Source organism: Monocercomonoides exilis (assembly GCF_001643675.1).
Source record: "Monocercomonoides exilis strain PA203 chromosome Unknown scaffold7-2047599, whole genome shotgun sequence".
In the NCBI taxonomy this organism is placed as follows: domain Eukaryota; phylum Preaxostyla; order Oxymonadida; family Polymastigidae; genus Monocercomonoides; species Monocercomonoides exilis.
In genome coordinates this window covers 1,625,311-1,650,151 of record NW_027150552.1, presented here as the reverse complement: position 1 = coordinate 1,650,151, position 24,841 = coordinate 1,625,311, and the positions used below count along the sequence as shown (strand labels likewise).

Genomic DNA, 24,841 nt, shown 5'->3' with positions numbered 1-24,841 from the left:
TAATTTTTCTGAAATTTTTGAGAATGTTTTACATTTAATCAAATTATGTCATATATTTGTAATATTTTCAATTAGGTATGTTGCAAACAGTATGATATCAAATGAAAAGGGAGGAACAATATTCTTCATATTGGGAGCATCTGGATCAATGGGTTGATTAACAGAAAAATCAGTCATTGTAGCTGCTTCAATAGGAAATGAGGAGCATATTTGCCAATAAAGAAAAGAGGAAAATAGGATTTCACATTTATGGGGATGAAGTTTAGAGCTAATACAGCAAGAGTGGGGAATGATATTTTCATTGAATGTTACAATATCACATCGTTGATCAATAAAAGTCAAATTCAGTTTGATCGACGAGAGAAACAATGTTGCGTTTGTAAATGTGGAAAATGGAGGGATGGGCTATCATTAGCACGGATATCTGGACTTTCCGTGCTCAACTTTGATATATGAAGGAATAAGTGTGTTTGACACATCGCCAGCAACACTGAAACTTGTTGATGAAAGTTCTATTTTCGATAAAATGACGCTCAGCGCTCAAAAAATGAACATTTATGGAAATGTTGCAAAGGCAAAAATTGGAATTTGCGAAGGAGGAGAAAACGTATTTTTGATAAAGAGCGAACGAGCAATATCGTTTTCGTCATTGGCATTTTCGATATCAACATTTGCCGAATCAAGAAAGGAGTATGTATTTCTGTGCAGTTCAAGCACATTGAGATTTGAGAAATGTTCATTTGGAGCAGAATTACAAGAGATTGGAGTGGGATTGATTTGTGGGAAAGGAGGGAGAGTGGAGCTGGTGAAATGTGAATTTGGAGATTTTGCAATGACCAAATTAGGGATGGTGACTTTTGATGGAGTAGGGGTTGGAGGATTGATTGATAAGGTGATTGTGAGGAATGTGACAAGAGAAAATGTGGGAAGAAGCTTATTTGAGCTGAGAAATGGAGGAGATGTTGAGATTAAAAACACGACGATGAATGAATCTCGTTTTGAGAATGGAAATGAGATTGAGATTGGAGAAGGGATTAATGCTAAAATCTGAAACTGAACATTCAAATCAATTCAGAGAGAGAATGGGAATGGAGGAGTGTTGAATGGGAAGTGGGGATCGGGAAGAATGTAGATATGATGAATTGGGATTGTGGAGATGAGATCTTTTTGTCCCAATCGATGAAAAGTTAAAATGATAGCATTGACAGAAATGGAACAGAAGGAGAAAAAAAAAGTGAAATTGATGGATGGAGGCACAATCGAAGATTCTTGTTTATTTCTTAAAGCGCTTGTGATCGATGGATGTGTAAGTGAGGGAGATAGAATAAAGTGCATGACTGTTTATTTTCAAGTGACAATCAGCGAGTATTCTTGTATCATTCTTTTTAAATGATGAGCGTTTCAAAGGAATAATGAATATTTTATAATAAGAAAGCCAAAAATATATAATAATTCCAAGACATTGCTCTCATAAATAATGAGTTGCAAAAAAATGTGTACCAATTTTTAAATAACTTCCCTAATAAAAATTTGAATAATATTCTTCTGAAATGTTAAATTTTTGAAAAAACAGTCAAAATAATAGAAGAAAAATCAACAACAAAAAATATAATGTTCCACTTTGTTAACTTTTTCAACTTCAACATCGAAACTCAATATACACATCAGTCAACACTTATTTTCCTATATCTCTTCTTTCACTTTTTGTTATCAGTTATTCTAATTTTTTTCTAACCTTTTACCTTAAATAATCAAATTCATCGACTATAAATGTTAAAGTTTCCTTTATGAAATCATCTTTTCAATCATCTGCGCCAATTGGATTCTTTTCCTCATTCAAATCTTCTTCATCATTATAATTTCTTTTCTATTTCCATTTCATTATCTTCATTTCGACTTCTCATCAATCAATAATTTCCACATGCGTACGACTTCGAAGTGTGTCTTGATAAAGATTTCAACAACACACCTCCTTTTTCGTTTCATTCAGCTTTTTTTCTGCGATTATTTCGTTCACAGAAACGAAGTATATGATTTTTTTGAAATGCAAATGAATGATTTTCTTTTTAAACAATAATAATTATCACATAGCACATATAATTCTAAATTGTCAATAATTCTTTAACAGATTTCACCAATGTTGGACTCATGAAGTTTCACATTGCAAAATTATCAGCTTCATATTCAAACAATCAATATTTGTTAACAGAAGAAGAATATTTAAAAGAACAATCAGTGCACACAAAAATATAATATTTATATATTCAAATTGAAATACTTTGGAAAGTGTGCGCCCTATGCATCAAAATAAAAAGCTTATACTTAATTTTTAGAAATAAAAAAGTTAATTGTGGGATTGATCAAAAATTTTTGATTTTAATTTTAATTTTTGAAAAATGTTTTATTTCTCAGAAATTTATTGATACAAAAGGTTAATATAACAATTAAAATCATTGCATGTATTTATTAATAAGAAATTATCTTTATTTATTTATTTTAATTAAAAATTGGAATATTTATGGGTGATTTTTCAAAATTGATTTTTTTCAACAATAAAAAACAATTTCAAAAAATTCGTCCACCCAAAAGTTTCAATTTAATTTTATCTATTATTTCATCATGAAGTTAATTTCTATCATCGCAAATTGCATAAGAAGCTCAGACGTGCCAACACCAAAAATCATTTCACTAACGTTTTATTTTCTTTTTTATTAAAAATTACATAAAAACGATTGTAAAATACTTTTGGTTTTCCAAATCATTTCAATTCTCAAATGTATTTCCTTTTTCATTATCAATTTTCATGATCGCTATTGCTTTAAGTTCACATTTCTTTTTCGTTGGAAAAAATCTTCCATATTATTGTTTTGTGTTTTTCTTCGCGCATAATGATTGGTTTCTTTGTCGTTCACCACTTTTTCTTCCCAATACCGGTACAGCTTTGACCTGAAAAAAACCTGTTTGTTTGAATGCACGTTTCATATTTGAAAGAGTTGAAGCTGCAGAAAGATCTTCTCGTAGAATAAAAGAGATTATTTTTGAAATCATAACTCTTTTCGGTGTATTGATTTTTCCAAGGTTGTTGATTATTGTGAAGAGGTTTTGAATTCTATTGCTAAATTCATCGCGATAATTTTAAATTCAAATGTGAAAGCAGAAATAAATACGATGATCTCTTGAATTTGCCCGTTCACTTTTCCGTGTTCATTTCCAAACATTCAAGGAAAACTTTCCAATCGAAAATAATGAATGAAAAAATATGTTTTGATAAATAATCACACATATCGAAGACAACGGAATGAAATGCGTCAGAATAACAATCAATTGTGATTTTGAAGCTGTTGTTATTTTTTTCTTGAACTGCACAGTAATTGAATTATCGTTCAATCGGAAAATATGTGGAAAAATTTTCAGAAACTTTTTAAATGATGATATTTTTTCTTTTTGGCAAAAATATCCATTGCTTCACTGCTGTGAGAAGATTGGTTATCCTTTTGAAATGATGATGATTTAATACCCACTATTTTCGTTTTTTCTTCAATTGAAATAAGCCAGTTTTTTTGTATTATTTTTTAGAAGATTAACGTAATGAATTTGCACGATGAAGAAAATATGTTGATGATGATGAATAAAGAAAGTTCAAAATATATTGTAAATGCATATTTTTTGCAGAAAAAAGAGAAAAGATGACAAATATGAGTCATCCATGAAGGTCAACAAGCACAAGATCGAGTGAGAAGTTTTTTTTAGAGACGAAAAAAATGGTGTCATTTATTTTATTAACAAACCACAAGTTTGCAAGAATCCTCACCCAAATGAAGTGAAGTTTCATCGAAGCAATAGATGCCTGATACAACAATTTCTTTCTCATTCACAATCTGTGAAAGTTCATCAAACAATTATCTAACGGAATAAGAAGATTCGGAAGAAATTTTTGAAGTGTCCGATTAATTTTTAACAGATGACTTCAATATTGAACTTTTCTGAATTGCATAATATGCTGCTGTTAAACATGGAATTATCACTTCTTCGTTGTGCAAAAATGCTCGATATGTTCCAAAAACTGAAATTTTCAAAATATAGTTTTATTCTTTTGATAATAAATCACAGAAACCATTATGTTAACTTTCTTCACTCTATTTATTTCCCCTTTAAAATAAAGAGCAAATATATGGTAATTAATTTTTTCAAATAGATTAGGTGTAATCCATGGCTGTTTTCAGTTCACTTCCGCAGGCCTTTTCTGGTTCTCTGCAACAATTCCTCCATATCAAGATCTGTTTGATATTGTGCCAGAATCAATAGTAACTTTTCTCATTTTGATGCGATCTTTTCGCAGTTCACATGCTTTTTGAGAAATTGTTTTAAACTGACCTATATCAACAAAAGCATATCACCACTTAAACTCATGCAGTGAAAACTTTTTTTTAATAGTCATTAAAAAGAGTTTGTCATTAGATCATGATAGAAAAAAAAGTTGGAATAAATTATGATTTTTTGTTTGTGCAACAAGGAAAGCAATTGTGAAGAATGCATCGAACAATTAAAGTCATTCAGAGAATTGTTTGTATTGATTTTTTTATATTTCTTTTTGAGAAATGAGCAAAGTTTCAAATTGATTTTCAAAACAATGAGAATTGAACTAAAAACGAAATATGATCTTTTTTTGATGGAAAATTGAAGTCAATATTCAATGAGGAATAAAAACATAATTGAAAATGCTTCATAAAGAAAAAATCGCATTTATCTTTTTCTTGAAATTCACGTTTTTGAAAGATTCCCCGGTTTTTGAACGATAATTAAACGATTTCTTTTCATTGGATTCTATGGATTATGGTTTTCCACTATGAGTTGCAGCTGTGGATAAAAGATTATGAAGAAGCAAGCCAAATTCATAACTGACAAATCCATTCAGTTGGTGAAAACAGAAAGATAGATCAGTAAATATTTTTCGAATTTCAACGACGACTGATTGTTGGCCATAATCAGATATTATTTCTGTGTGAGTGGGTATCACGTTTCTTTTTTTCACGCTCTATTTCAAATCAAATAGTGGAGATTGAGATTTGAAGAAAAAAAGTTTCATAAATCGGCAAAAGAAAATACGTATCATCAGTTAATCACATTCGATAATAAAAAACAAAAAATTGTGTGTGTGTGTGTGTGTGTGTGTGTGTGTGTGTGTGTGTGTGTGTGTGTGTGTGTGTGTGTGTGTGTTCGTTGAATCAACCAAATCGTTTTGGTTCGTTTTATATAGGATCATGTTTTATTATCCAATCTTTGCAGAAATATAAATAATAAGAACTTATTATATATCCTGAGTTTTACTATCAACACCTCGAAAAATTAAAGATTTCAAAAATTATCACACAAAAATAGAAATATAATTTTCTTTTCAACATTTTTGTGAAAATGGTTGATGAGCTGCGAGAACAAATGATTAAATGGATATCTTGCTGATAATTATGATCAAATTCTTGAACAAAAATTAAACAATAATATTTTCACACCTCCATTTTTTTTGTTCTTTTTTGATTTTCAACAAGTTTGTGAAAAATTTGGCAAGGACAAAAATGGAAATAATTTGATCAAGATAAAACGAAGATTAAATATCTTTAAACATGTATTTTACTCTTTCATAATGTTCGATAGAAAATATCGAAAAAGAAATAAATTATCTGACAAAGGTTAATTTGAATAAAGTATTTATTCTATGTTTAAGAAAACTATTATTTCTGGTTAATATTTCTGATTCATTTTTATCAAATGCTCATCTTGAATTGATTCGAAAGTTAATGAAAACAAATATCATTGCCCAGTCATTCGAACAATGTGGCACAAAAATCACATAGCATCCAATTGAATGGAACATTTCCTTTTTTTCAAAAATAAGCGATGATTTTGTTTTTTTTTTTCAACTTTCGAATCTTCCATTTCATAATTATCATAGTTTAAAGTTGTTCTTCATTTTCTCTTTTTTCAAGAAAAGTTACAGTTTTCTTTGTTTTGACCATTCTATGTCCTCTGATTTTCAAAAAAACAAAGAAAAAAGAAGGAGTTGAATATGTGATGTTGCATACTGCTTTGCTTCCATCGGCATCTCATTTTGAGAAATAAAAGTTCAACAATCAATAAAAAAAACATTAAATTCGCAATAGAGCGAATCAACAAACGCAAGGAGCAGGTTTGCTCCTCAATAATGAGTATTTTTCACGATTTATAGGTGGTTTAAGATCTAACTTCACCAATTCTTATATTCAAAGAAGATCTTTATTGTCCGCAATGATTAAGAAACAACAGCCTGTTACAAAAAAATACAGAGACGGCGATGGAAAAGATTAAGATCGAATTCTGAAACTGGAAAGAAATGAAAATATTATTGTAGAACTTACCAGGACTTGAGCTTGAAATACATCATCGGGAATAGAAGGAAGTGCACAGCTGATAAAGACGAACAGAGAGCCGCGCATAGTGAAAAGACAACACAAGAATTGAAGATGCAAAATTGAAAACTGATATTATGATATTTGTGAGATATTTTTGCAAAATGAAGATATGTGTTTCAATAGATTTTCAAAGAAAATGAAACTTCAAAATATTTTGTTCATTTATTCGGAAAATGAGCCATTTATGTAGCGAGATATTGGAAAATTTAGTAATCGCAAGATATTTCAAGAATTAAAGAAGATATATCCATATATTATAGAGAGATTATAATTGAGAAAGAATCTCCTTTTAATAAAGATATAATTAATTGAAATAAAGAGAGAAAAATATTAATGCAGACTGAAGTTGAAAAAGAGCCGTGGATTGCAACGAGATAGGGATAAATAGAGATTCTTCAAAATACTGAAAGAAGGAAATAAGGGAAAGGAATAGTGTAGTTCCTCGAAATATGGATAAATGCAGCAACAAAACATATGCGTATATATTTCACAAGGATATTTGTGAAGATCTATTCACGTTTTGCAGCGATGTTTTTAAACAAGGATAATTTTATTACTGTTGAAAAATAATTACTAATTATGAAGCTGCGACTTTCCAAAAGATAATTGCATAAATACAAAATTTTGTTAACACGCTGCAATCAAAAATAAATACATATATAAATTCAAGTTCCATTGAAAAATTGAAATACAGAAAAAAGAGAGAGCCGCGTTTTGCAGCGAAACCAAGATAGGAGAGAGAGTAGAGAGAGAAGAGAGAGCCTCACTTAGAATCGAAATTGTTATAAAGAGAATTCTCGACAAATTATATATGTTTAGCAAAGGAAATATAGACAAGCTGTGTTACGAAACAGCATGACAAACAGAAACGATGAAATATTATTGATTAATAATAAGAAAAGTTTCTATGTTTATTTACGGAGATAATCACAAATATGAAACCGCGAAAGATAACGAGACAGAGAGAAAAGAGATAACCGTGAGATGAAACGAGATTATTGTGGAGAGAGAAACCGCTTTCTATCAAAAGAGTTTGAATGAAGAGAAAGCTGAGGTTACTGCGAGATTAGAATAGGGAAAGAAATGGAAAGAAATTACGAATTGATAATGCAACAAGAAACAGCGCATAATCAAGAGATAGGTGCAGATATAAAAACCGTGAGATATTGTTAGAAAATCGAAGAAGAAAAAGCCGCGTTAAATTGCGAGGATGAGATAGAACAAGAGACCACAGAAAATTCCGAGATGAGGATATAGAAAGAAGTCGCACAGCACAGTGTGACGAAAATGGAGGAAGGCTCCGCTTATTTCCGCGAAATGAGAACGAAGAATAAGATGATGTGCTTGAAGGAAATCAAGAGAGGAATAAAGAAAGCTTCCAGGATTGTGGTCGAGAACCCAAATAGGAACTATCAGAGTGGGAAGTTGAAGAGAGCTATTGAAGATCCTCACGAAGGAGCAATTGCTTAAACCTTTATAAGGAGAAGTTGAGGGACGGAGTGGTGAAGACCATACAGAAGTCGGAGGTGAAGTGGTTCAACCCGACATTCATGGCGATAAAGAAGAACGGAAAGTGGAGAAAGATCCTGGATTGCAGAGCTCAAAACGAGGAAGTGCAGGGAAAACACTTCAAGATAGATTCCCAGGAGACAGTGGTGGAACTCCTGGAGGAGAACGACTGGATGACAACACTGGACATATCGAGGGCATATCAGCATGTCAAAGTGGACGAGCAATTCAGTCCCTATTTGTACTTCAGCTTTCAAAGTCAATGCAACGCTTTCGTAGGGATGCCATTTGGAGCAAAGGACGTGCCCAGAATATTTACAAAAATAATGAGACGGGCAGCCTCGTTCGTCAGAGAACACTGGAAAGTGAAGCTAGTAATAAACCTGGACGACATCCTCCTCATGCGCCAAGACAGGGATGGATTGGATTGATCTCACAGGAGATAGCCCAGTTCCTGAGGAATCTGGGCTGGATACTGTCGGAAGAGAAACTGAATTTGGAACCAAGAATGAGTGTGGAGTTTGTGGGATGGCTGTGGAATTCAGAGAAGATGGAAGTGATGCTCCAAGAGAGGAAGAGAGTGCTGCTGTTGGAGGATGTGCGAACTTGGATAGTATATACAAAGAAGAGGAGGAGATGGAAGACGAGAGACTTAGCAGTACTCCTCGGGAGGTTGAATTTTGTGAGGTTACAACACCCACCAGCGAGCTTGTGGATGAAGCGTATGCAATACATACTGAGGCAGGCAATAGCCCGATGAGGATGGAAGGGAATCGCGATAGTCAACCCAATGTTGTTGGGAGAATTCACACATTTGAGAAAAATCCCGCTGGAGAACAGACCAAGGAGTCTTAGGAGAAGAGCAAGGCTAGCAGAACTCACAACGGATGCGTCAGAGCTGGGATGGGGCGCAGTGCAAACAATACCGACAGAGAACATGGAAGAGAAGATATATGTCCACGGAAGTTGGACCCTCCAGGAGAGCATGCTAGCAATCAACGAGAAGGAGTCCAGAGCAGTGTTGAGGACACAAGAGAGAAAGGGAGCATGGCTGCAACAACAGAAGATAGATCATATTCGTCTGAAGACAGACAACATTTCCACGAGATGGACGATTCAGAAGAAAAGGGGAGCGTCATCGCTCATTCCAACACTGAGATCATTGGAGAAGAAACTGAACAGCCTGGACATTACGAAACAAACGGAACATCTCCCGGGAGAGCAGAACACGGAAGCAGATGCACTCAGCCGGATGGCGAGAAATCCATACTATGCACTGAAGGGGGAGAAAGTCGCAGAGATATTTCAGACAATCGCACCGAGAACACTAGATATTGTTTCAGAACAGATTGTGCCCGCGCCCTGAGGAAGTATTTGGAAACAATACTCTCTGAGAGAAAGAGAGAGAGAGAGAAAGAAAGAAAGAAAGAAAGAAAGAGATGCCAGAAAACGAGATTGTGCAAGTCCGTTATCGAGAAAAATAGGATTGACCTTTTCAGAGATGAGAAATGATGATTAGAAGTTACCCCCATGAAAAATAATTAGTTAAAGACTGGAGAGGAGAATATTCAAGAAGAGAACTCATTCAAGCATGGGGAAAATACGTTGGAGCAAGAGATATAGCAGCATCTATACTGAGAAACCAAAATAGTGAAAGAAACACATGGAGAGTGCTGCGAAGATTAACAATTCTTGGACAAGAAAAGCACTGGTGATCCTGACACCCTCACAACAAAAGATGCCTCATGGATTATGGAAGAATTTATTGAAACTCTATCCAAAACAAATATTTCTAGGTGAGAGATCAAAAAAGCTGAACGAAAAGAATAATAGTTAATTAACCTTTTCAGAAGTGATTAAGACGAATGGAGATAAGCTGAGAAGGGGCAAGCAATATACATCAATGTGGGATTTTTCAACTACAACAAAATGAGAAGAAACCACATATAACTCAACAGACCCACCAGCACTCCAGAGGAGAGCCCTTATCCTCACTATTATTTTTGCAACTTTAGAGCCAGCTGAGCTGGAGAGATAAAGAAGGGAGTGTTCTATATTGAAAGAAGAAACGGTATTAATAGAAGTGCAGATAATGATATCATTAAGGAAGACTATTAAAATCGATATTTACAAACATTAAAATGCACTCATCAATACAGAAGAAACACTCCAACGTTGGTTTAATTCTGCAAGGACAAACTTTAAAGGATGAACATGTGTGGTTTGTATTAGAGAAGGTCTGCCTGCAAGTATGCAGAGAATAAAAGAAGAGTTAGATGCTATTCAAAGAGAGTTTGAAAAAAACGATACTTTGAACGTGTTCTCGATTAGATATAAAGTTATAAAACACAAAACAAGATGAGAAGGTTCGTTTTGGAAAGCGAGCAATTCCTACACAACAGTGGCGCAAGGATCAAGAGTGGTCCAAAATTTGAAAATATTTAACCTGTTCAAGATATGAAATGGATTTCTATTGACGATCGACGTCCAAGAACCCCCTCGTGGAGAAGAAGAAAAGTTGGATATGTGTAGAGAAAGGAATAATATGAGAATCGATCAAGCGGAATCGTTAATGAAAGAATGCACTGAAAATATATCGGAAGCTGGGTGAGAAGAAGATATGAGAAAAGAGAAAGCGGTCAAAGAAATGAGACTTTAAGCTTTGAGAAGAGAGAAAGCAAGGAGAAATTGCTTTGTCATTGAACTCCTAATCCCGACCACACTAGCGTTGGAAAACACACTTCATAATACCCAGCAGCGCTTGCGAGCTGACTGGAAGCAAACACACAGCACCACAGAGTAAGATGTTCATAGACAGAAGGAAGCGTGGAGTGAGTCGTTCAGGACAAATGATAAAGAACTTATCAGAATCGAGTTCCCGGAAATGAATGTCTCAGAAGCACGCAGAGAAAGAAAAGGAGTAGAGCCAGGTGCCGCATACTTCACCCGCACGCTCTCAACTCATCCTCCGCACGTCGATGTGCTAGGCAGAAGGGTTTAAGATCATAACAAATAAATAAATAAAATTCAACTCAATCAAAATAAATATATATGGAAAAGTGCTTTCAAGACTCATTATCGAGGAGCAAACCTGCTCCTTGAGTTCATAGATTCGCTTTATTGCGAATTGATAGAACGCAGTGAGACAGGATTTGCTTCGAAATAATACGAACGCGGATGGAGAGACTCAGAGCGGCTGTGTGCGGAAGAGAGAGAAACAGATTAGGAAGATGACGGGATAAAGGGCGAGAAAGCAGAGGAGATGGAAAAAGATCAACAGCCCGAAGATATTCATGTGCACCGAGAACCTTTTTGGAGAAACATGGAAACGAATAAAAAGTTCAAGAATGATCCTTCTCCTTTACAAGATTATTTTTGTTTTTTTTTCAGAGAAGAATTAATTATTAATTATGCAGTGTGTGATGATTGATGTTAACCTGCTGATGCAGCAAAAGAGCGGGAGGCAGAGCGCTGCACAAGCAGTTTTCTTTTCCACGCCTCTCGGAAGCGAGAGTGGTTTTTCTTTCTACTCCTTGATTATATTCGCCTCACCGGATCCCTGCACGGCCTGCAGGAGAGAGCTCCGAGGGGCAATGTCCCCTGCCGTCTGGTCTTCGCGACCAAGGCAAAAAGGCGAAGTCGGTGGCGAAGTGAAGCTGACAATGCATAAAACACTTTTTAATAGTTCAAATGTTTTTGTCAATATTTTCATCTCGCACTTTTTCCTCGTCATATCTGGGAGGGCGAAGTTCTCACTTAAACCACCCACAAATCGTGAAAAATACTCATTATCTCGGAGCAAACCTGTCTCACAGCGTTTTTATAAAAATATGAATCTTTTTAAAAATGAGGATGTTTTTTGAGGAGAATGAAGTTTGACAATTACAAATATTCGTTTCTTATGAATCGATAAAAATTCAAAAAAAATAGAATATTTCTTTGAACGAGAGATTAATTCCACAAAACAAATGAAGAAAATATGAAGCATGATGGAATTGGCAAGATTGTTGAAAGCATTGAAAGAAAATAAAAGAAAGAAAGAATTTATGATGCGTAAAAAATGATTAAAAAAGATGATTTCAAAGTCAATGAAAAATGAAAAAATTTAAAATTAAAATGCTTGTGAACAAAAGAGAGACCCAGTTGATTCCATAAAGTTATTGATAATTGAATTATTTCAAAACACAACGATGGTTTCCGCATTGAAAAGATATTCAAACATTTCATCTTAATTTTTTTCTTTCAACAACAATCATCCGAGATGTTCAGATAGAAAAAAAAGTAGAACCCTCTTCAAGCATTGAAAAAGCACGTTCGTCGTGTTTTATCTGCTTCAATGATCGCTTTTCCTTCTGAAAATGAAGCGGCCATTGCTGACTATAAAAAGTGTTGTGAAAAATCAATGTGTGAGGCACATCAACAAATGAGTTACACACATTAAAATCAGAAAAATTGATAAATATATAAATATAACAAAACAATCAACAAAAAAACACGAACAATTCAACCATTCGAAAAAGAAAAAGTGAGCGAGAGAAATAATTTGTCAAAACATTTGAAGAAGCATATCTCAAAACACAGTTGTTATGTGACAAAATATTAAACGCAAAAACAGTGAAGAAAGAAAGAAGCAATCAATCAAGCAAACAAAAAGATAAGTGAAATCGCAAATATCGATGCAAAAAGTGACAAAAGGATTCAAACAGCCAATATAATCATCAAAAGAACATCTCATTAGCAAGAAGACTCCTCATGATTGATCGGCATTCGAAACCCTCAGCATCACAAAAGCATCAACAAAATGAAGAGGCGATGTGAAAACTCGAAATGGCTTCCAGGCTTCAGACAGGTGACAAAAACACAAACAAAAGTGTGAATTACAACAACAATAACTTAAATAAAATCAAAATTGACGTGCTTGTGGTGGTGTAATGCTTTTCTTTTTTATAGCCAGCGGTCTTTCATTTTCTTTCCTCTCCCCTTCCCCATGCACAGTGACAGTTTCTTTTCAACAATGCTTTCTGCAACACCATATTGTTCCAATAGATGGTTCAAAGCATTCGCATGCTCATCTGAATTTCATCCCCTCATGCACACTCTTCTTCATCATGCACTGCCCCCATTCAGTCTTCGGTGAATATTGCATCTGTTGCTGTCACAATTATTGCCTCTTCTGGAAAGTGTCCAATCAGCCACCGCTTCACATCTGTCAGCGAAGGTCTCTCTGTCAAATCCCCCAGCACACACTTCTTCACAAACTCTCTTCCCCACTCGCACTCAACCACCCCAATGTTCGGACGCTCCCCATTCACAATCTTCTGTCCAGCAATTTCTGCCTCATATTCCCCAAACGGAACATGAAGCGTCAGGCACTCCCACAGCATCATCCCAATCGAGAATGCCACCGACTCCTTCGTTGCTTCCCTCTTCTTGTTCATCAGCAGCTCTGGTGCCTTCCACCTCAGACACTCTTTTTTGAAACTGTCGTCTTCATCCTCAAACGCTGATGATGGCAATGAGTCACTTTCATCATCACTTGCAGATGTCACAAATGTTGTTGATGAGATGGATGATGAATCAGAATCATCAGATGAAAGCAAATCTGAATGCATCACAATGCAGATCACCATGTGCTCCGAAAACAGAACAATGTGAGGACTCAAATTTGTGAGGGAAGAAAGAGGATTTTCCATTTCATCAAATGAATGGAGTGCCACATTTGCCACCCAGAACAACACCTGTGCAGCTGTGTGCTCTCTCTCAGTCAATGTGCCTATCGCCATCTCCTTCTTCTCATTCCTCCCATGAAGCAGCATGAACAGCGAATCTCGCAGATCCACAATCAGCTTCTCATGAGGAGATGAGCATGCCATTGCATCCACCAGATTTGACATGGACGAAGTGGTTGGACACAGACTCTCCGATCGAACAAATGTTGAATCCGAATCAGTTGAACAAGTTGATGAAATGGAAGGTGAAGGCGATCTCTTTCTTGTTTCTTCCTCTTCTTCTTTCTCATCAACCTTCTCCAATGCCCAATCAGGAATCTTATCTGAATCTCTCCCCAATATATATTCAGTTGATCCACTTTCAGCCAGCAAATACTCTTCAGACTCTGAATGAACCATCTCTTTTCCAATTATTCTTTTCTTCATGTTTTCTTCGTTCTTCTTCTCTGCCTCCCTTTCTGCTCTTCTCCACTGCGCCTCTGGTGACATCTCCATCGTCACCATCTCAAATGCCTTCGGATCTTTTCTGATGTTATCGTTCACGATCTCTCTCAGATCTTCTGCATCATTCTTCGCCTTCCTCCACCGAACAATGAATATAATTGATACAATCAGAACAATCAGAAACATTATTGCAAATATCACAATCACAACCAATGCCCATGATGATTTTTCTTCTTTCCCACTTTCAACATTTCTTTCATCTCCTTTTGGTGGAGTGATACTCGCATTTTTCAAAATAAATGAGTTTGTCGAAGATGGAGAATTTGAGTTTCCAAACAAAATGCACACGCTCACTTCAATTTCGTCTTCACAACTTCTGATGAGATCTTTTCCCACACTTCCTTCAACTTCCCTTTCTGATAAGAATCCATTTTCATCAAACATGTATTTTTCAATCTCATTCTCTTCTCCTTTTCTCTTCACAACTGCGAATGACAAATTGCATGGAACAAGAAGCATTCCTTTGAATGTCAGTTTCATTCTATCTGTTTCTTCTTTTGCCTCAACACTCTCTAATACAGGAATAAAAAATGATGAATCTCTTTCTGAAGCAATCCCTTCAAAACTGCACCCTTCATTCAACATCCAAAGAGAAGTATTATCCTTCAATCCATCTCCTCCTTTCAAACTCATCACATTCAATGTTCCTGAATCTAAACAGATGATGTTTCTTCTCAATGATGGATATCCTTCAATGGATGGATTGTTGCCAATGAACTCTCCTTTCTCAATTATCATATTTCCTCCACTCATTGCGACTCCACCATCAGGTGAATTCGAGATTGTTGAATCTTTCATCATCACATAACTCTTCACAACATCCACAAGAGATCCTTCCCATCTGCACTTCTCTTCTTCTGTATTTGAATTCATTTCATTTATTTCCTTTAAACTTCCATCAAAAATGCAACTGTACATTTTCACATCTGTGCAATCCTCCACTTTCATCAATTTCCCTTTTGTGGTCTTTGAACTTACTCCGTCCATTGTGCAATTTGCTAACTGCATCGTCTTTTTCATTGACAGGCAAGATATCAATGATTCTTCTTTTCCTTTAACTGATATATTTTCTGCATTGAAATCCTTGATTGTTAATTGTCCACATTCATCAATATCTATCAGAGAAGTTTTTATTGTTGAACTGCAAAACGTTAATGTATCAATAACTGATGGAAGTTGCGATGAAAGAGATAATGCAGATTCATGAAGAATAAGATTTGATATCGCGCATCCATCAAGTTGTAATTCTCCTTTTTCCATATTAATAATGTGAAATGGAATGTTTGCAAATTCTGCATTAACTCCTTCTATCAATTGTTTTTCTGTGAACGAACAATTCATAATTTCCAGAATCCCTCCCTCTGGTGATATCAGTGATTCATGTGTGGAAGCGAAATTCGAATCAAACACAAAGCCAACTCTCAGCATTGAGGCTGTTCCAGCTGTTGATATCAATGCCTCTCTTGTTCTTTCAATCACTGTTTCAACTTCAACTTCACACAAGCCTCTGCTCTTCGAACTCAGGCTCACCTCCTCCAAATTAATCTCCTCATCAATCACGCTCTCCTCAAGAATGAACATTTGACTTATGAAATCTGAAGTCAGATGCATCAGTCCATAATCAACTGAGAAACAAGGAAGTGTGTTTGTTCCACACTGTCTCTCATTCGATCCATTCACGCTGCTCACAATGATCGTGTCACCCTGATGAATCGTCACAAAATCAATCAGATCGGTGTCGCTCTGATAATCACTTTCATCTCTTCCATATATTGCATTAATTCGCGAATAATGATTCTCTCGAAGATCAAACTGAAATTGTCGTTCATTGATCTGAGATGTGATGTTGAAACATTCAATGAAAATATCATTACCCACTTTTGCTGTGTTTGCACTGAACTTCATCCCCACAAATGTGAAATTCAAATCTCCTCTTTCTTTTGTTGCCAAATACACTCCTCCTCCTTTCCCATTTGTGCAGCTGCATTGACTGATTGTTGAGTCAATCATCTTCATTGATCCAGATGCACCCAATGTGAAGAATATTGCCCCTCCTTTTTCACTTGTTTCTGCTTTGTCTTCTGTGATGTTGCTCTCATTCACAACCAAATCTATTTTTTTCTCATTTTTTGACTCCAAAATGCTTGATCCATTGTCACTTCTCTTCACTCCTGAAAATGACGAATTATCAATGTTGAGACTCATTTCCTCACTCACTTCATTTATCTTTGTTGTTAATTCAGATCCTTTGATCAGAAGAAGACATCCACCACTTTCATTCAATGATTCCACTCGAACATTCACAAAATGACAAGAAACTCCAGCGCTGTTAATAACAAAAATGTTTTCTCCAACATTGCATGATTCCATCGACAAATCATTCACGTTCACACTTCCTCCAATCACATCCACAAACACACAATCAAATCCATTGTTCACTCCTGCCTCTGAATGGAATGAACATTCGCGTATCACTAATTCTCCACCTCTGTTTGAAATAATCGTTTTGGCTGAGTTGTCAAATCCAGATGTTAGTTGAAGTTGGATGTTGAAAAATTCAAGACGAACATCGTTTTCCATGAAATATTCCAATTGATTTCCAACTACCTTTTCAAAATTCAATATTGCTTTTGTATCTTCTTCTCCCATCTTTACACTTTTTTTGATCTGATAATTGGAAACATTGAATGAATTTCGAATAATTGTCGATCCTTCAACCTGAATTGTTTTCTTTCCAACCTCCTTTTCCATATTTTCCATCCCTTTCCACATTGTGAAGCATGGTTCTTCTTCACTTCCACATCTCGCAACATCAAATCCACTCGATGAGATAAATATCTCAATTGAGCTGTATGGAATCAGAAACATGAATAAATCTTTGTTTGAATGAAAATCATCACTTCCAACAAACAAATTGTTATCGCCTTTCATTGAGGAATAACCGAAGTTGAATGAGTCATTTGTCACAGAACTGTTGAAATCCTTTCCCAAAATGAACATATTCTTTCCAATGGCTGCTTTGTTGTTTGCAAATGAAACGTTTTCAAAAAGAAATGGCTTTTCACTCAAACAATTTTGACAGTTCAAATACAAGAATCCTCCTTTTCCATTGCCTGATGAAAGTGAGCAAGATGATGCATTTGTTGATTTAATAACCAATTCTTCATTCCTTTGCAAAGTCACTTTTGCAACACCTCCTTCTCCACTGCCCTTGTTCTCGATATTTGAAAAGTTGCTGTTTTCAAGCAAAACAGAAGAAGATATCATCAATGGAGATTCACCATATGAATGCTCTGCCAAACTGCATCCTTCCATTGAACAATTCAACAGCTTCGCTTTGTATTTTTGTTCAGTATCTCCTTCATTCACATTTCCTGAGGAATGTGAAAATGAAAACAGCGAGACAGATGATTTCACTTCTGAAATCGTCACAAACTCCAGTTCAACCATCTTCCCTGTCGATTTGATCAAGGAAAATTCAATTGTGTTTTCCTTCCCTCCAACCACACTCATCATGCAGTTCTTCATGTGCAACTCCCCATTTTGAGTGCTTGATTCGATCACTGATGCTATTGTCCTCTCAAAATTCGATGGAACAACAATCCCAATGAACTCTATTTCTGTCAGTGATTCTGTCTTCAGAATGCATTCTTCAGACCCACTCAGTTCTCTTTGGCATTCGATTCTTATCATTTCCTTCTCTTTTGCTTTTATAAGCACTCTTCCCACATCCACGCACCCTGCCACAGACGAGTTTGCACATAAAATAATTTCCTGCTTTTTATTCTGTGTTCTCTTCAGATGCCCTGCCCCATAGCCCACACTCTTGCATGGCACCTTTTCAATCCCACAATACGCCTTCTCCACTCCAGATGTTCCATCCACATATATTGTATCATCAAAAAAACCATCTATAAATATGAATAAATCGACATCCCAATCACGGAATGCCTCTGTTCTATCGTGCCCAACAATCGAGTTGTCTTTCTGAGTGATGCTTTTCATGAAGGCGAACAAGGGCCCTTTCACAGAAGCGACAAATGATTCGCACACAAAATACATATCTCTTCCGACACTGGCCTTGTTGGCTGAAAACACCACATTTGCCATGGAAAAGGAGGATTCTGACACTTCTGAATCATCCTTGAACTCGATCATGAGAGCACCGCCTCTTCCTCCAGAACTTGTATCCTCGCTCACAGAGCAGGTGGAGAAATTTGTGTCACTCACTGAAAACGAGTTGGCAGAGGCAGATGAGGCGAATGAGATGCACCCGCCATCGGTGGCAATCTGTTGGTGTTGTGGAGCTGAGTTGATGTTGGTGATGGTGCAGTTGGCGAGGGAGATGGAGAGGGCAGGGGAGGTGGCAGAGGAGAGGACACAGCTGGTGGGGGAGGCTGTGGAGGTGATGTCGGTGATGTTGGAGGAGTTGAGGGTGAGGGGAGCTGTGAGGGAGGTGAGGTGGAAGATGCTTTGGCTGTTGAGGGTGAGGCTGGTGATTGCTGTGTGGTTGAGGGCGAGGGAGCCAGCTGTGAGGAAGAATAGGGGTGTGGTGATTGATGATGAAGATGAGGTTGTTCCAGTGATGGTGGTTGTGTTGAGGATGAGGTAAGGGGAGTTTTCAGAGAGGTGGAAGAGGATGGGGGTGATGGGATTTGAGGAGTTGTGGGAGATGGCGAGGGCAGAGACTGTGAGTGAGCCCTGAGTTTGTTGGAAAAGGGCAGAAGCGGAAGATGGATCTGGTGAAGAAGATGTCGATGATGAGGGAGAGGATGAAGAAGTTGGCTGAGGAATGCCACTGGAAGCGATGGTTGTGGCAGTTGTTCCATTTCCTGTGATTTTTGTGTCAGCTGCGCTGAAGGTGAGCGTTTGATTGGGGACAAATGTTGAGCTGAGGAGTGTGAGGGAGGCATCTTGTGTATCTGTCACGCGACAAAGAGCAAATTCTATTGTGGCGCATGGATTGAGTTGTGTAATTCCGCAGAGATCGGTGTTTGTTCCATTATTTGATACGATTTTATAAGTTGTTATGAGAGGGAGCCAATTGTTGTATTCAACGTTATCGGCAGTTCCAGCATTCCACACTCTATTTGATTCTGTTGTTGATCCACACTGATTGAATGGGGACTTGGTGATGCTGCCATTGAAAAACACATCGTTTCCTCTGCCATCTGTTGCTGTGTTGCCATCGAAGAAACAGAATGCGATGAATATGACTTCATTCATCCAATCATATGTTGTGGTGCAATGAATGCCAGCACCTCCATAAGTCAATGAAGCAATCAATTTATTGTTGATGAACTGGCACTCTTGGAGTAAATATTGAAGAGGTATTACTGGTGGAGGGTAATGAAAGGTGACTGCGCCAGCCGCATCACCACCGGTATTTGCAATACTAACACATTTCGAAAACAGGAATTGACCATTTGATGTCATATTGTCAAGCACGATATTCCAACCAGTTCCACACCAATTTGTTATTGAGCAATTATCCATTCTATTTTTTGATATAATCCAAACAGAACTGGATTGTGGCCAGCCAACATAAACAGCTCCTCCTTGTGCAGCTGAACAATTTGTGAAATTGGATTTTGAGATATCAATTTTCAACAAATAATCACAACATAACGCTCCACCAGAATATTCACCCGTAACTGAACAATTGTTGAACGAACAAGAAGTTATTGTGAGATTTGCATTCACGCAATTAATATAAAGTGCTCCGCCATGACTTGATCCACTGCTTGAATTTTCCCATATGCACCATTCAAAGTGATAGCTGTTCAGATCATAAATACTCTCTCTTCCTAGTTTCACTCTTTGAGATTCAGTTCCAATATGTTCAACAGGATCATTTGGTGAAGATCGAGTTAGGTGGAGGAAAGATGTGTTGAAGGCAGAGAGAGATGTGGATGGGCTATTGAGGTAGGGGAGGATGGCACCATCGATGGGGTTGTGAATGTGGAGGAAGATGGTTGAGTGGACGGAGATAGAAGAATGATGCAAAAAAGAGGGAATAATGCGTGTGTTTGTGTTTGTGTCTGTGTTTGTGGTGGTGGTGTTTGTGGTGGTGGTGAATGAGTTGTGTGAGTGTGTGTGATTGGCAGGAATGATGTGTGTGGATTGTGGTGCAGTGGTGATGTTGGTGAAGAGTGTGTGTGAGAGATGGAGATGAATAAGGGAAGAAGAAGGAGAAATGGAAGAAGGAGAAAAAATGAAGGGCTGAATGAGGGAGATGAATGAGGAGAAGGAAGAATGGGAGATAGAGAAAGAGGTGGGGATTGGGGAGTGAGTGGAAGAGAGGGAATTTGGAGGAATGGAGAAGAGGGGGAAGGAGAAGAATGCTGGTTGAAGGATTTGGAGAGAGAAGTTGGTGAGGGCAAGGGAGGCATGGGCAGAGAGGAAAAGTGGGTGGTGTTTGTGATTGTGGTGGGGGTGGATCTGGCAGGTGGTGGAGCGGATGGTGGTGGATGAGCGGTGGTGAGAAGTGAGGAGCGTGCATCCACAGAGAGGCGCCATGGTGAGATGGCTCGCACACAACGAGCTGTTGATGATTTTGAGACTTGTTTGAACACAGCAGATGCAATTGTCAGCTGCGCTCCCAATCGTTTCCCTCTGAATAGTAAAATTGTTGATACGTTTGGCATTTTCGTGTGCATTGCTCAACATGCAGTTCCGGATCTCCTCGTTCATTTTTTGCAGAATTTGTGCATTGGCATTACCCTCAGCATTAAGGCATATTACACAAAGTAACAGCAATGCAGCAATATTGAACGCAGCTTTTGCGCTGGTGGAGCGTCTCACCATGGATGTGGATGCAAACAAAAACTCAAAATAAAAAATTCCTGCGCCCTTTATTAGATTATCCTCAGTTTTTTTCTGATTTCTAAAATATATGAAAATGTTTCTTTTTGATAAAGGAATATAAATAGAAAGTGACTATTATGATTGCAATTTGTTCTTTCAGCTTATTCTTTTTTCTTTTATCTTTTACTGGGGTTTTAATTTTTTAATAAACTCAAAATTTAATGAATAAAATTTAGAAAGATTTGAAAATCTTGAAAAAATAAAGAAAACAAATGAAAATTATATATGAAAGTTATTGATGAATTGATGTTGATCTTTAACAGTTGTTTACAAGGAATTAATCATATATGAATCAAAAAAATAAATTTTTCGTATGAAAAGAAAATGGTATATTTGCAGAAAAATATAGCGTTTTCAATAATTGTTTCACATATTTGATGAAAAATAAATTGTTATTCAAAATAAGCGATTGTCAATGATGAGAAATGATAAATGAATAATATCAGTTCAGAATTTTTTTCCAATTTTTTGTTCATCATTTTTGAGTTTGAGGAACTTTATTTGGACATATTTGATTCCATAAACTCATATCCATGCAAAACAGCTCCAATGAAAAATGAAAACAACTTTGACAAATTTTTGCATGACGTGACAAATACAATTATCTTCTTTAATAATTAATACTTGTTTTATTCCCCAAAAAAAAATTCAAATTTAAGTATTTTGTTATTATTTCATAAATTGAGATATTGTTTTTTCGAATTTGAATGTTTTTGATGAGAGATTTGTGAAAAGCACTATTTTCAATTATATAATTGGATCATAAAAGAAAATTGAAACAACTCATCATCAATGCAAAATGAGTACAAAACATTGTTACAAAAAATGGCCGATCCGGCTGTGAGAAGGACAATTAGAGATGATGAAACAGGAGAAGAAATTCAATTGACTGACGAAGAATTACAAGTTTTATTAAGAATTGAATCAGGACGTTTTCCAAGTCTTCATTCAGATGATCCAATTGTATGCTCTTTGATATATTTAATATATATTGATTATTTACGATGAATAATATTTGAATTTCATTTTTATTTTTAGGATGTTTCATTTGAATATGATAGTATTCATCCTGTTTCTAACAGGTTACGTCCAAAATCATCATTCATTCCTTCGAAAACGGAATTTCGAAAAATTAATGAATTTGTTCATAAACTTCGCATTGGTGCTTTTAAAGAAAAGCCAAAGCAAAAAGAAGAGATTAAAGATCTTTGGCGATTTGATAATGATCCCAAAAGATGGAGAAGTAAATCGAAAAAAATACCTGCTCCTATGCATTTGTTACCTCGTTTGCGAAGATTATTATAATTATTATTATTTTCATCTTGATATTTGTCGTTTTCAAAATTTTTTAAAATCAGATCACAGCGAATCCTATAATCCTCCAGAAGAATATTTATTTACTGAGAATGAGCGAAAAAGATGGGAGGAATCTCATCCAGAAGATAGGAAACTTGATTATATTCCTCAAAAGTGTGAATGAATTTCTTCAATTTATAATATTCATTTTTCATTGGGAATTCTTTTTAAATGCTTTGAAATCAAAATATTCATAAGATTTGAGACTTTCAGAGCTGTCACGCCATATGCATCGACGTTTAGGGATCAATATCAAAGGTATTTGGACCTATTTCTATTTCCCAGAATGAAGCATCGCCGAGTGAAAGTTGATCCTGATTCTCTTCTTCCAAGCTTGCCAGATCCAATGGATCTTCTTCCATTTCCTCAGATTCTTTCTACTGAATGGAAGGGCCACGCGTCTGCTGTTACTGCTCTTGATACAGACAGATTCACTGGACAATACCTAGCATCAGGTTTGAATAACACTCTTATTTTCTCTTTTGACAACAAAAATTACAATTGAATTTCCTAATAAATTATTTTTTTTAATCATGGAATTGATTATAAATATATATATATACCTTGTTTTGCCTTGCCGTGCAAATGCAATTGCCCTTAGGCTCTGCTGATGGGTGTGTGCGTGTGTGGGACGTGACAACAGGGCGTTGTGTTCGTTCGCTGCAGCTTCCACACAAAATCAGCTACATCGCATGGAACCCGTCGCGAGACAAGCCTGTCCTGGCGGTGGCGTCGGGAAATACGCTTTGCATATACTCGCCTGCCTTGAATCAGGCAGATGCACAGGCTGCTGTCAACTTTGTGAATCCGAGGAAGACAATTCCGGCATCTGCCATGACTAAAAAAGGTATTCTGATAATTTCAAGATGATTTGTTTTGCTGTTGTTATTAAAGCTTACACATGCATATATATATAACATAATTGCATTTTATACTCTATTTCTTTTGAATCAATTTTTTGGTATTTCAAAACGTTTTATTTTATTTTTTTTTTTTCATCATTTGTTTTGTTCATTATTTTATTCGTCTTTTTATACAAACTTTTCTTTTCTTTTCTTTCTTTCTTTCTTTTTCGCTTTGCCACAGTCGCCTGGTCACTTGCTGCCCCGTTTCCTGAGCATGAGGGTATTCTGATGACGATCGAGCACTCAAAGCTTGTGACGCATCTGAACTGGCACGCCGGGGGAGTGTTTCTGTCTGCTGTGATGTCTGACAACTCTTCGTCTGTCCTGCTCATCCACAACATCACCGGCAGGCAGACTGTCAAGCCTTCCAACAAGAAACGCCAGGCAAAATGCGGTCTGTTCCACCCGACGAAACCTCAGTTCTTTGTGGCGTTTGAAAAACGTTTGTGTTCTTTGCTTGTTTATTTTGTTTGTTCGCAAACTAATGTTTATCTAATAAATCTTATATACATAAATATGTTATCATATTCAATGTTTATCAAATATAATTTTTTAACTGATCATAATAATTCTTCACACTTGATTATCTTTAATCAATTTTCACAGATGTGGAGGTGTATTCACTCGACAAGGGACAATCTGTCAGAAAACTGCGTGGCTCAATGCAATTAATCACTTCAATGGCGATTCATCCTTCAGGTTTGACAGATTAAATGAATTAGTTTAAATAAATAAATGCAATTTTAAATAAACTTATGTTTTTGTGAATATGAAACTAATTTCGAATTTTTTGTCTCTTCTTTGAAATAATCCTTTTTTTTTTTATTTAATTTTATTTTATTTTATTTTATTTTATTTTATTTTTGCTTTTATTATTATTGATTTGCAAACAATTATTCTCTCAAATGTCATTATTCCATGGTATTTGTCCGTTAACGCTTTCAAACTGAACAGGGGACCATCTTGTTGTCTGCTCTGGCGAAGGAAGAATTTCTTGGTTCGATCTGAATGCAGAGACGATGCTGCCGTATCGAACTCTTTCGTCTGCAGCCACGCCTTTCTACCACGTCTGCTTCCACCGCTCTTTCCCTCTGTTTGCTGCTTCCACAATGAAAGGCTCCATTCAGATCGTCCATGGAAGCGTGCCTGAAGACGATCCCGAGGGCTCTCCAGTGATTGTTCCTGTGAAGATATTGAATGGACCCAAAAGGCGGATCATTCACAACTCGAGCTCAGATGACAGTGATGATGAAGATGAAGAGGAGGAAAAGAAAGATGGAGGAGATTCAGAGGAATTGATTGTTCCGGCTGCAAAGTGCTGCATTTTCCATCCAACTCAGCCATGGGTATTTGGAGGATTTGATGATGGCGTAATTCGCCTTTTCATCTAACAATGCAATCTCATTCACTTCATTTTTTTAAATTTCATTTCATTTTAATTTTTATTAATGAAAAGCGGGCAAATGTAATAATCTGAAAAGGAAAAAAAATTCACACCCAAAAATAAATATTTTCTTTTGAATTC

The 24,841-nt window shown here is 36.3% G+C and overlaps 6 protein-coding genes across 6 annotated transcripts; 5 read left to right on the top strand and 1 right to left on the bottom strand.

The window, feature by feature from the left end:
- Positions 1 to 526: 526 nt before the first annotated feature.
- MONOS_4077 (uncharacterized protein) lies at positions 527 to 1,051 on the top strand (the record flags this gene model as incomplete). The annotated part of the gene is made up of 1 exon (XM_067874119.1): positions 527 to 1,051. The coding sequence occupies one exon, from the start codon at positions 527 to 529 to the stop codon at positions 1,049 to 1,051; it is 525 nt and encodes a 174-aa protein (XP_067733560.1).
- A 7,321-nt stretch (positions 1,052 to 8,372) lies between these two features.
- MONOS_4078 (uncharacterized protein) lies at positions 8,373 to 8,810 on the top strand (the record flags this gene model as incomplete). Its single annotated transcript, XM_067874120.1, has 1 exon — positions 8,373 to 8,810. The coding sequence occupies one exon, from the start codon at positions 8,373 to 8,375 to the stop codon at positions 8,808 to 8,810; it is 438 nt and encodes a 145-aa protein (XP_067733559.1).
- A 48-nt stretch (positions 8,811 to 8,858) lies between these two features.
- On the top strand, positions 8,859 to 9,467 carry MONOS_4079 (uncharacterized protein; the record flags this gene model as incomplete). Its single annotated transcript, XM_067874121.1, has 1 exon — positions 8,859 to 9,467. The coding sequence occupies one exon, from the start codon at positions 8,859 to 8,861 to the stop codon at positions 9,465 to 9,467; it is 609 nt and encodes a 202-aa protein (XP_067733558.1).
- Positions 9,468 to 12,260: 2,793 nt separating this feature from the next.
- Positions 12,261 to 19,684, bottom strand: MONOS_4080 (uncharacterized protein; the record flags this gene model as incomplete). The annotated part of the gene is made up of 3 exons (XM_067874122.1): positions 12,261 to 18,417; positions 18,571 to 19,583; positions 19,659 to 19,684. 3 exons carry the CDS (start codon positions 19,682 to 19,684, stop codon positions 13,079 to 13,081), a joined length of 6,378 nt encoding a protein of 2,125 aa, XP_067733557.1. The 3' UTR covers positions 12,261 to 13,078.
- Positions 19,685 to 20,443: 759 nt separating this feature from the next.
- On the top strand, positions 20,444 to 20,662 carry MONOS_4081 (uncharacterized protein; the record flags this gene model as incomplete). The annotated part of the gene is made up of 1 exon (XM_067874123.1): positions 20,444 to 20,662. The coding sequence occupies one exon, from the start codon at positions 20,444 to 20,446 to the stop codon at positions 20,660 to 20,662; it is 219 nt and encodes a 72-aa protein (XP_067733556.1).
- A 1,218-nt stretch (positions 20,663 to 21,880) lies between these two features.
- On the top strand, positions 21,881 to 24,807 carry MONOS_4082 (putative ribosome biogenesis protein BOP1; the record flags this gene model as incomplete). The annotated part of the gene is made up of 8 exons (XM_067874124.1): positions 21,881 to 22,018; positions 22,094 to 22,340; positions 22,414 to 22,525; positions 22,610 to 22,866; positions 23,013 to 23,258; positions 23,498 to 23,758; positions 23,923 to 24,015; positions 24,271 to 24,807. 8 exons carry the CDS (start codon positions 21,881 to 21,883, stop codon positions 24,705 to 24,707), a joined length of 1,791 nt encoding a protein of 596 aa, XP_067733555.1. The 3' UTR covers positions 24,708 to 24,807.
- Between the last annotated feature and the right edge of the window lie 34 nt (positions 24,808 to 24,841).